General features: G+C 41.1%; 1 protein-coding gene across 3 annotated transcripts in view; it reads right to left on the bottom strand.

Annotated features, from left to right (window-relative positions):
- FAM193A (family with sequence similarity 193 member A) overlaps positions 1-12,515 on the bottom strand; it is a 53,744-nt gene extending 41,229 nt beyond the window's left edge. For 2 of the 3 annotated variants that reach the window (XM_072406540.1, XM_072406539.1), the window contains exon 1: positions 12,159-12,514. In XM_072406540.1, coding sequence (XP_072262641.1) covers positions 12,159-12,347 — 189 coding nt within the window. In that variant the 5' untranslated portion in view covers positions 12,348-12,514. Of the gene's footprint in view, positions 1-12,158 lie in introns of all 3 variants that reach the window. The other variant, XM_072406541.1, reaches the window with a different exon arrangement.
- Positions 12,516-13,230: the final 715 nt, after the last annotated feature.

Below are 13,230 nucleotides of genomic sequence, written 5' to 3' on the forward strand. Positions count from 1 at the left end.
AGGATTCTGGCAAAAAACTGAACTGCTTGTGTGCAGCGTCAGCTTTGATTGCCAGAATACCCAGCAATCCCAACATGCTCTCGCCTGCCAATCAAGATGGCAGAAGATTGTCTAGCAGAGAAGAAAACAGGATAGCGCCACCTCATGGGGGACCGGCGGGTAATACAGGCTTAGTTCTGCTTTAACAGCAGGGCCCAATAGTTTTTTTATTTTAATCTACAGAGATTAGAGCGTTACCATTGGCTGATAATCGTTAGGGTTGAGAATGCCTCCTTCTGTCTAACTCCTAACGAGCCAGGGGCTATTCACTTCACTGGACTGAATAGAACGGGTAAGTGTGTTTTATATGTTTTATTTTATTTGAATTTTTTCCCCATTTGACACCAACAGTATTTCCTGGAGGCAATAACTCCAGGATCTACTTTAAAAATATTGAGCATACACAACCTGAAAATCTACACAATCTAAAAGCCCTTCGCCTCCTCCAAGTTAATTGCAAAGCTCTTGAACACAGTTTGGTCATGAACATTGGTATATCTTGTTTATGTGAAATTTTTCACCATGCTTTGTAAGATGCTTAAAGCGTACCTAAACTCAGAATTTTTACTCTACATAAAAGGGTAGACAATCCTTTTACTTAAAGTAAAAATTTTGTTTGTGTTTTTTTTTTTTTTTAGGACATTTCGATTAACAAAAGGGTCTCAAAAGCTACTAGACTTCCTGTTAACTGCTCGCTAAAAGCTTGCTTTATAAGCATTTTCTACAGACCTGAGAGCACTCCACAAAGCAAATGCAGCATTAGAATGATATTACCACCCACTGCATATATTACTAAAATTGCAACATCAGATACTTTGGAACAAGTATGAAAAGGATTGGTAGATATACTTTTTATAAAAATTCATTGTGAGTGTAATCCTTAAGATTTAAATAGCAAAACAGCATTTTATTGCTTACTTTAGGACTGCTATGCTGAGCGACTTCCACTACCTCAAGCCTTATTTATGTGTGGTTGTGTTTATATGACACTTTCTATGAGACTCTCTTTTATAAACCAGCCGGTACAGAGCTGTAAAGTTTTTACAATAGAAGGTATTAGGCAAAGTTTCATTACGAGTACAAAAATATTCAGCCCTAAGGTCTCATTCACAACACTGTGGCATGGTGATCGAGATTCCCCTACCTCCTAGATTGTAAGCTCTTCAGGGCAGGGTCCTCTCCTCCTCCTGTGTCACTGTCTGTAAATTGCAACCCCTATTTAATGTACAGCACTGCGTAATATGTTGGCACTATATAAAACCTGTTTAATTATAATAATCAAAATACCATGACATGCAAAAATGTGCAACATTTCTCCTGAATATCATCCTAATGCCCCTCCTCTATACTGTACTTCACAGCACATCCAAAAACACTTCATGCTGAATTTTTAGTTCATAAGGACCTGTCTGGCACCCTTCCAAATGAATGAGCTGTCCTGACACTGCACACATTAATGCACACAAATTATCACACAACCATATGCAGGAGTTTAACATACTTGGTTGGAACAAATTATTATTAATAACAAAAAGGATTAATATAGCACCAACATATTATACAGCGCTGTACATTAAATAGGGGTCGCAAATGACAGACAGATACAGACAGTGACACTGAGGAGGAGGAGAGGACCCTGCCCTGAGGAGCTTACAATCTAGGAGGGTCAATGATTGGACAGGAAAAAAAAATCCCAGAGATGGCCCTGATGAAACCCTCTAAATGTGGTGCCTGCAAAGGTCAGGGCCATGTTTACAAATGTCTGACTCACATCAGCTTCTCACCTTGTGACTACACAAGGTACAATGTTGAACAATGATCGCTGGGAAAAAGAAATGCCAACAGCAACCTAGGCCAAGTTACCAGGTGCTTTTTAATGTGAAAATAAACAGCATTTAGAAAAATAAAAATATAACCTTACTGCTTATTATGATGAGTAAGAAATCAATTTTACAATCAGGTCTTTAGGGAACCCTGCTATAAATTACTATTTCAAAAGAATTCTATACGTCCGAGTCTTGCACTGTATAGGATAACAATGAGGTCGCCCACAAAACAGAGAATGAGGCAGGAGAGAAGAGAAGAAGGGGTGAGAAGGCAAACAAGTTCTACTCCACTTCTATGGCCAAGCAAAAATAAGCAATTACCCCCCAGTCCAGCAGGAACTACTGCAAGGGTGTAAACTCTGGTAATCCCAACAGGGTTTATCTTAAAAACTGAAAACAATTTTGGAACTTAGATGTTAAAGCTTATATGCATATTAGGTTATTGGGTTTAAATGTACTCTAAATAATACAGAATACACTGCATAGCTAGAAACCTTACCGAGCACGATTTCAACAAATACCAATAAACAGAGGAAGAAAAACAACAGGTAAAACATAAAATAACAGCATATAACCATTGCACCCACAGTCATTGCACAGCTCATAACCATTACAGCTGAGGTTATTCAAGGCCTTTACCTCACGCTGATTTTGCAAGGTCACAAACACCAGCATTCATTTATTTATGGAATAGTATCTAAAGGTGTTTGCTACCTTTTAAGATCTTCTGGGTTTCTTATAAACAGCAGACAAAATGTGCCCTTAGCTTAGACTCGCCACCAGCTATGGACTTCCACAATATAAAATCAGACTTACAAAACAAACTAATCTATAATAGATTTATTATTAATGTTCCACTTTTACAAATACTAAATCAAGCAGATGATTATTGCAGAAAGGGACAGGGGATGTCCCCTTTAAAATAATGTGTCTTACCTGCCTGATTGCTGTTGGTTTCTGAAGAGAAATCTAAGCATATGCAGCATCAGGTTTGCTTGCCAGGGAAAGCCGGCAATCAGGGTTTCATTTGCATGTGCCAGAGATGAACGAACTTGCAGCCATACTAGCAGCGCTTAAGATATTTGCCAGGAAGAAGAAGGAAGATGGTGGTGCCTTGTGATGGGACGCGAGTTGTGCAGCTTTAGTTTAGTTTTCAATGGTCACATTCTGCAACAATAAAAAGTTCCCTGAATGTTTATACCAACCTGACTGTTCCTGGAATATTTTCTTTCCTGGGGAACTATGGTGGCCTGAATGACTTCACATCTGACATATGTTTGGGTATGTCAGCTGTGCTCTGTGGTTACATTTGTCAGTCCATAAGTCAATACAGGATACAGCAGGGGCAGCCAGAAAACCTAACAAAATAAAGTGGTGGATGCAGGCATTCTACACTTTTGGATGCCTAGGCAATCACAATTGATAGGGAGAGCAGAGCCATCCAGGATAACTACATCACGCATCCCAGGAGGCTCTGGGTGCTCCTTCTGCGCATGCCCTAATCTCAGACATGCACAGAAGGGGAATAGGGAAAGAGATGCCAATCTCTCGCACTGGCGCAGTGAGACCGGCTTTTTTTTTTTTACTCTTTACAGTGGGCTACGTCATCCAATCTCGCACCTGTTCAGTGCGAGTTCCTGTGACGTGCCAAGCAGACCGAAGAAGGGAGAAAAGAATGATGATGGCGACGCCCAAAGCTTTCTCAATTCCTTTATTAATATTACACGGCATTTATACAGCGCCAACATATTACGCTGCGCTGCACAAAGTCCATAGTCATGTCACTAGCTGTCCCTCAAAGGGGCTCACAATCCAATGTCCCTACCATAGTGATATGTCTTTAATACAGTCTAGGATCAATTTTGGAGGGAAGTCAATTAAACAAATTGCATGGTTTTGGGATGTGGGAGGAAACCCATACAAACACAGGGAGAATCTGTCAACTCTCAACCCAGATTCAAATCTCTGAGCCGCCGTGCTGCCCCATGCAACAACTCATTTTTTATAAGTGGGTACCCCAGTTTTTACCTGTAACACAGTTCAATGTATATATAACAAATATAATTGCACAAACATGCTTAAGTGTTACCTATGTTTTACTAACAGTGTCTGCTTAGCACCTTGATGCAATGCAAGCAGATTGACATAGGAAACAATAAGAAGTACGATCCCCACCTGAATGGAAAACATAGCCCAGGACTTAAGCTGCGTACACACGTCAGATTTTTCTCGCCCGATAATCGGCATCGGCCAGATATCGGGCGAAAATCTGGCGTGTGTACAGTCGGCGTCGTCCATCGTCCGAACGACCATCCTGGCGGATCCACGAACGATGAACGACAACCGATCCTAATGAAAGGGAAGGGGGAGAGCGCGCAGCAGGGTGCCGCTCCGTCGTTCTCCCCCTCCCCTCTCCATAGAGCAGAACGGTGCTGTTCATACATCGTGTAGTCCTTTGTTGTTGGAAAGGATCGTGAAAGATCCTTTCCAACGACAAAAATTGCACGTGTGTATGTGGCTTTAGGCTGTTTCTTCAAAACAATCAAACAAGCCGGTCAGCTTTTGTGAACCTTTTCTATTGCTAACAGTTAAGACGCTGGTTTAAATGACAGCAATTTTAACAAGTGAATATTTGTACATACTATTAGCTTTTCCATGCGTCAACGGTGCAAATAATTTCAAGAAAAAACTAGCACAATGTTTAAGGACCGGAGTGGAGAGCACAGAACATGACTTCCATAATAAGCCTGATTGCAGGATATTATAAAAGATACCAAAATATACAAGCAGGCACCCGGGGATTCTATACAAGCCTTTCATATTCTTATACTACCCTATTGTTCTTACAACACCAAATGGTAACACCAAATTGTAGGTGAAACCTCGGTTAGAGAGGCGCACACACAACGCTTCAGGTTAGCAGAGAACACCTGTAAAACGATCTTACACATGACAACTTTCATGTACTCAATATAAACTTATTAGTAAAAGCTCTTTGTTTACACAATGTTACAAACTACAGTGTTTTCCCGGGTACACCCCCCAGCACTTTTCAGTACCCGGCTGTTTTTGGATGGTTACTGAAAAGATGGGTCACAATACAGTAGCTTCCACCCGCCTACAATTTCTTCACACCCAGCCTAAAAAATAACATGCTGGGGTGAACACTGAACTATATATTGCTGCTAACCCCAAAACTCATCTTGCTGGTCATTACAACCTGCAAAGCTCACATGCTCCATCGCTATCCAAATTCATAATTGTCTCATCAAGCCCTACAATATAAAAGCACAGCAAAGCCACGGAAGGTTAAATCTTTGCCAGAGGCCAAACACAACGTCGGCTCTGGCTGATACTCATGCAGACAGGTGCACAAAGCACAACGGTGAAACGAATTAGCAGCCATGTAAATGTTCGGGTTAGCAAATTTGCATAAAAACAAAGCAAACGCCAGTAACGATTTGCTGCTTATTCACAAAACATACATGAGGACAACAAGCTCAATCTAATACCAGAAACAAAATAATATAAAATGTATGAATCATCTGGAGTTCGAAAGGATCGTAAGTGAAAGTTTCTGAATCCAGCAGTAAAACAAAAAAAATAAAAAGGGTTTCCTCAAATGTCAGCCTCATTGGATAGATTTGACAGCACATGAACAGCTGAGCAATCAAAACATTACATAGAAACACTGACTTTATTTACATGGCTATTACATAATACCAGCCAACAAGAAAAGAACACAAGTGGACACGTTTGTGAAATGCAGAGTAATGTAATATACTGAAAAACCTGCATTAGGGAAACCATTTATCTTATTATAAACAGGAACAATAGGGTTGTGACGAAGCACTTAAAATCCAAAAAACAGGGTAAGGTTATTGTCTTCTGTTGGATGAAATTTGTTAATTCATCAGCTGCAATTGCTGCAAACAAAAAAAAGGCGCAGAGCGACGATCAGCTCATAAACCCTGCAACCTGTCAGGGAATAAGCTTCACCGGCTATAGAGAAGGAAGTACAAGGAGTTGCTTGGAGTTGTGGCCCCCAGACACAACGCTGAAAGTGTATAAAATGATCACTAGGCATAAATCCCACTTAAAGACACAGTGTCTGTGGGGCTTGGTGCCAGTGTAAAACAAACTCTACCATAAAATGTCAGGGAAATTCTGCATGTTAGTGATTCTTGACCTTTTTAACATAGGAGAACCCTTGAAATATCTTTCAGGTCTTCAGAGAACTCCTCCTATAATTATTATATCCACAGCTCACAGTATAATATTGTGATAATCAGAATGCCTCTTATATTGCTGGACATTGGGAAGAATGTCACCCTTACAGATAGCCAAAAAGATCATCGGTGTCAGCTAAACTGACCTGAGAGGTACAAACTGCACAAGGAACCCCCAGAAAAGTCTGGAGGAACCCTGGCTGGGAAACACTGATACGGTACACAGCGAGGAGACCTCTTTAGCCAGATTATTGCCAGAGCAACTGGACCACCCAAGGACGGATTATTCTGCTCATAGTGTTGCTTTATATTCCTGGCTGAAATGCTGCCGAATACCACTTGCCAACAAAGTTAATCCCAGGGGCACAGATAAGGAGTCAATCTTAAAACAGAGCATAACTCCTTACTAGATGGTAAGAAAGACAATATCAGATGAGCTTTTCAATAAATGTTGTGTTTCCTATGTACAATAAGGGACTAATCACCTATTTAAAAAAAATAAAAAAAACCTCAGAAATGAAATGGAGTAATTCTTGGGATACACTTATTTTTGATAATAGTTTTAACTAGGAATAAAAACATGATATTGTAATAAAATTTAAATAAATATGTATTGCCCTGCAAAGAATATGCCGTCCCACATATCCACACGGTGACCTTTTCATATTTGGGATAAAAAAAACATGGGTGAAACCACAACATGAAGACAAGAAATTCCTGTAGTATCCAGTGCACCCAGCCCAACCCATATGCACCGATCTCAACATAAGGCTGAAACATGTAAGGACCTACTAACTGGACAGACCTCGGAAAGGACGCGACACAATCCGCATCCTCACTACTGCAACTACTTTACATTATTTCTACAAGTATATTGTTATAACTGCTTTGGAAAATTTGTCGTTTTGTTTTAAAGTAAAAAGTTATGATCACAACTGCACCCTGAGTTAGTTCTGGTGAATTGAATTTGGATATTTTTTTGTTTTCTTAACCTTAACTCGATCCACTAATGCGTAAAGGTTTGATGACATATATAAGCAAATCTTTTTTGATGATGCACAAAAACTTGCACCTGCAAATTACCGTGCATTGCATGCAGATTTACCATAGGCATTTCACCAGTCTGTTGTTTTAAAGTGAACCTGTCATGGAGAGGCAGGTCCTGGCATTGCTCCTCCTGAAGATACTAGATGTCTGGCTGTGTTTAAATCAAAAGTTTGGAGTAAAAGACCCAGAACAAGCATGCTACAACAAACGGACAATTTATTATACAATTTCCAAAGCAAGCTTTGGGTAAGCTACTCAGACATGAAGCCACAGCATCACAGCCAGGAAACTAACATTTTTAAAGAAGAGTTTGCAGTGGCAGCCGTCATTAATATCTCATGACCGATTCTCTTTGAATTGGATTTTTAGAAAAAGAATTGAGGTAGCTGAATTTCTTCTGCTGAAACAATGGGGTATGTATCTGCTCACAAAAAAATTAAAACATTCTGTGAGCATTAGGAAAAGTTTAGGAGGCCAGTAGGTTAGATCAGCGGTCAATAATCGTAATGGTCCACAGAAAAATTTGGACAATATTTGCAATTTGATATTCTGAATGACAATATTTGCAATTTTTATGCTTTATTAATAAAACAAAAATATTATTCCAATAAATTCTGATATTCTGAATGACAATTTTTGCCTTTATATTGCACTAAATTCACAAACTGTACTTGAGACGGAAAAACAATGGAGGCGCAGTGTGACGTCAGTGTAGTATTAAGTTGTATGAGGGAACCGTTGCAGAGCCGTACGCTTCAGTATTGTTTCCACCATTACAACAGTCACCCCGCTCCACCAATACCCATTCTCATCCAATTGTTTTATTTTACTTGTTTATTTCTCAGATGATCTTTTAGGTGAGTATGACCATAACTGTGTATTTTCTTTACCGGTTATATTTAATGGCATCAAATAGTATGACTTTGATAGCTATCATTTCTTGTTTGGTCTTAGATTCGAATGAAATAAACCCATAAGTGAGAAAACGCTAACAAATATTTTGAATTTCTTTAGTAATACCAAAGATAATGCAACTAATGATAATAGTAACAATAGTAATACTTCACTTAACCGTGAGCTGATCAATGAATCAGAGCCTCCACTGTCCTCATCAGGCACTATAAGATCATTATTTTACAAATGTAGTTACTTTTTTAAAAAAATTCATATTAATGTTCCACGGGATTTAAATTCATGAATTTAGTGTACAATGAGATCGGAAATGTTGCAAAATTTGCAAAAATTATATTGGTGACAGTAGTAAAAGGTCAACTGTAGACGCTGCATCCACAGTCATTTTAACTTAAAATTTGGACAATATTTGCAATTATGTTTTATTAATAAAACAAAAATAATATTCTAATAAATTCTGATATTCTGAATGACAATTTTCGCCTTTATATTGCACTAAATTCACAAACTATACTTGAGACAGAAAAACATGTATACAAATTATACATTAAATTACAAGCTATAAACTAGCAGTACTTTAGTTAAGTAGTTACTCCTAAAAGGCAATATTGAGGGCAAAATTATCACCCACCAACTATTTAACTTTTGCTTGTATAACGTAAATTAGAAATCCACGTTATGTGTCCCTTTGCTTCTTCCTTATAGCCACGCTTTATGTACTAACTGGGTCCCTTATTGTACCATCATCAAGCTGCCGCAATCATCAAGATCCTAAAGAAGTCCCTGCCGCTAGACAGCCAATAGAAAGGCTTCATATATCATTACGAAATGCACGGAGAACCCCCTTATAGGAAAGCAAACAGCCAGACTTGAGACCTGCTTGACTGCAAGATTTGCAGGCAGAACCAAAATTTTGCTGGTGTTTCCAGGCCATTCAAATATCCCATTCTTCAACGAAAATCCAGGCCAGAGTAGCAATAACCTCAGTGCTCTCCCCAAAATTCTTTTAAACTGTAAGGAAAGAAGATAAAGGCGAGTGGCGTGCTCTTAACTTTTCAGTAACCACCCGAAAACAGTTGGGTGGTGCGCCCGGGTAAAAGCTAGGGGGAACCCTGAACCTTATTATAAATCACTACACTCCTTTAAGAGCTATTCTGTCATAAAAATGATTATATGAACATGGCATACTGCACACATGTCAAAAAAATAATGTGAAATATTTTATCAGCTCCAAAAAAAAATGTATATTAACCAAACCACAAAATGAGATTATTATCAATACAGTAACAAGAATCTAGTAAACAGTATAAGAAGCAAGCCTGTCAGTCCTGATAACTCAGCAAGTGGTGGGACAAAGGCATGCTAGGTCAGCATACAGTACAATGACCTATTAGGATGACAGCGGGCATAGCAGTACACCAAGGTGGTAGGTGGCAACACTGGGTATCTAGTTGGCGCACACAAGTAGGAGGAAGCACATGACCACAGACAAGTTAGGGAAGGAACATAGGGAACGTTGTTCATGGCCCTACACAAATCCCCTACATTACATTTGGACATCCCCAATGACAAGGGTTCAAAGTATTTGTTAGTCTACACATAATAAATCTTACTACAGGAAAGATCCAACGTTACCCTTCCAGTGATAATATTGAGTATCATAAAAAAAAAAAAATTAGTATTACTTCCCTAATGCCTTGCATTTGCAGGCTTCCTCCTCTCCATGCAACTGATGCCACCAAAGCCGCCATCCTTTATTGCAGGTACTCCGAGGTCATCATGTACAATGCGGGATTGGCTGTCTTGCATTATAAATGTGGACACAGGGAGACTGCCCCATAACCCAGATTACCAGAGATGAAAGTATTGAATGCCGAAGAAGAGTGGAACTATGTAAATAAAATTGTTTTTAATGGTATCCTAAACAAAAAAAAAAAAAAGAATATTATTCTTGAAGAGCTTAGGAATCCCTGTTACAAATGTATGAATTTTAAAATAGACACACATATTAGCAGATGTCTTTGTCACCATAGACTACAATAAAATCCATGCACAGGTACCAGTATAACATGTATGGTATAGAGGAAAGGGCATAGGTGGCTGTGTATGATACATCATGTACATAGTAGGGGGATCATTATAGGCGTGCATATACCATGTACAGAATAGGGGGTGCCAGTATACTTCGTACAGTACAGCCGAACAGCACAGGCACCAGTTTAACATGCCGGAAGAGCTACTACAAAGATACATGGGGATGGTTTTTTATGAAAATGTGCACACTGGGGAGATGCAATGAGGTTACACTATAAAATGCACAAAGGCAGTGAGTGCACCCATCACAGGACTGGGAAAAGCATGCTCAACATGGTAATAAAGTACATCAAGACAGCACGATATGTACAGTGCAATGCACTACAGACAGTACATAAATGTTACATAAAGCAAAGAGATGGAGAGACGCAAGAAGTGCAAGGGCACAGGTCTAACATGGTAGAGAAGGGCTACAATGAGAGTATACAACACAAAGGAATACAATAATATATATATAAAAAACATTAAACGGTTTGTGTTGCAGAGAGTTGCTGAGTAACTATGGCATGTACATTACACATCATTGACTCAGGGCCCTAGATGGGATATACCATAAGGGATCACCATACAACCAGTGCAGGAAAAGAAAGGCTGCAATGTATTGTGTTATATGCCATGCACAGCACTGGGTCTGCAGAAATAGCACACAGACCTAACCACATACAATATACAGCTGCGGGACAGGTACATGTTTATGGCATCGGGATCAGGGAGACCAAAGAGAACATGCAAATCACAAAACTCTGCTATGACAACTATAAGACAAAACATCATTGCATGTGTAGTATAGCAAGGAGGGCACATACACAGAACACACACAGGAAATGAGCAGATGTATATACAGAGCATCCCACACAAAGCTCTGCTATGACATGTACTGAACTGCAGGGAGGGAGCACAGGTCATATACAAAATACACACAGGAAACGAGGAACACAGACCGTGCTATGACATGTATAGAACACACAGGAGGTGAGGAGAGTACCGAGCATCAGGCTGGGGGTTCTGCTCATATACCCAGCACTGACCTGCGGTAAGAGCCCCGGGGCCTGGTATACAAAACACACACATATGACATGTATACAACACACACATGTGACAGGTATACAACACATAAGAGGGTATAAAGAGCACAAGGCCAGGGTTCTGCTTTGATATATCCTGCAAATGATCTGCAGTCAGTGCACCCATGCCATGTAGAGGACACACAGGAAATGGGAAGAGGGAAACAAAGCACAGGCCAGGGTTCTGCTATGACAGAGAGGAAGCACAGGTCACAAAATATACACAACAAATGAGGAATACAGAGCACTGGGTTCTGCTATGATATACCCAGCACTAATGTGCAGCACCCAGGCCTGGTATTACACACACATAGGAGATGGGCAGAGTACCCCGAGAACTGAAGCGGGGTCCTGCTATTACATATCAGCATTGAGCTGAAGTGAGCAACCGGAGCGTGGAAGAGCACAAAGCCAAGGCATTGCCAGCACTGATCTGCTATCGGTGTACCCAGGGCCCGGCATGACATGGGCAGGCAGAGGGGGCCCTGCAGGGGATGTACAGTGTACCCAGGCCGGTATGACAGGGAGGTATGAGTGTTACCCCTACAGGGGGGGGGGGGAGAGTATGAGTATTGCCCCCTACAGGGATGGGGTATAAGTGTTGCACTGTAAAAAGGCAGATCAGTGAGGGAGGGTATAAGTGTTGCCCCGCACAGGGGTGAGTGGGGGTGGGGTATAAGTGTTGCCCCACACATGAGTGGGGGTATATATGTTGCCCCATACATGAGTAGGGTATAAATGTTGCCTCATGCATAGGTGGGGGTATATATGTTGCCCCATACATGGGTGGGGTATAAATGTTGCCCCATGCATAGGTCGGGGTATTTATGTTGCCCCATGCATAGGTGGGGGTATATATGTTGCCCTATACAGGGGCAGTTGAGGGAGGGGATTGCCCATGGCTCGCAGTGACATTTCAGGCCCAGTCGGACCGGCTGCTTTCTTACCTCAGCTCCGGGCGGGGCGGCCGTGCAGTTGCTAACCGGACTAGGGATGAGGCCTCCCCCGTTGCTAGCTCCGCTCACCGCCCCGTGCTGTCCACGCAGCGCCGCCGCCTTCACCTCCCCGCTACTGCCGCCTCCGCCCCGCTTGTTCTTCCTCCGCTTAGCTCCTCTCTTGGCGTCGGCTGGGCTCATGTCTGCGCTCTCTAACCAGGGGGTTAAACCTGAACCACAGCGAGCGTTACCAGGCCTCGGCTCTATGATCTCCGGGCTCACCGCTTCACCAGGGCCGCTGGACAATCCCAACTCAGCGACCACAGCAAAGCCGAGCTAGACTCCAATATGGCGGACTACAAGGAGGAAAGCTATTCCCGTCTTACGCACACACGTCAGCACGTAACTCGGCGTCAACGTTCTGCTGTTACTGATGCTGCCATCTTGCGGTAGTAGTGGAAACTGCAGGCTGCAAATTGGAAAATTGGAGAGGCAGAGACTACAAATCCCAGCATGCTTCACTTCTAAAAAGTGAACCTGAGCTCAAAAAAAGAACTGAATTATAGAAATTTTAATTTTTTAACTTGTCAGGCATTTCCCAAGCAGGGGGAATTTTAACTTAATAAAAAGCCTTTGTATAGATAGAAGACTACAGAATATTAGCCTGTTCCAGGGATGTGTTCCTGCGCCATCTAGCGGTTTTCTGTAATACTGCAGCACAAAATATCTGGTGCCCCAGTGGGCAACTTCTTTAGGGCCCATTTACAGTATTGTGTGTTGAAAAGGGCTGGTTCAGATGCTCCTGCATAGCTCTTTACAACTGGCACCATGCCATTATTATTATTATTAATATTATTATACAGGATTAATATAGCGCCAACATATTACCCTGCGCTGTACATTAAATAGGAATCTGCTCAGACCACAGCACTCTTGAATAACCATCGTTTGCAAATTTCGTCTGCTCACTGCCGCTCCCATTCATTCTCTATTAGGCACCCATGGGTGGATGCTGTATGTAACATCTCTCCCAAGGTAGTAGTTCACTGGTGTAGAGTACAGTTTTATTTATAATAATAATGTC

The sequence above is a fragment of the Pyxicephalus adspersus genome, chromosome 3, assembly GCF_032062135.1.
Source record: "Pyxicephalus adspersus chromosome 3, UCB_Pads_2.0, whole genome shotgun sequence".
Lineage (NCBI taxonomy): Eukaryota > Metazoa > Chordata > Amphibia > Anura > Pyxicephalidae > Pyxicephalus > Pyxicephalus adspersus.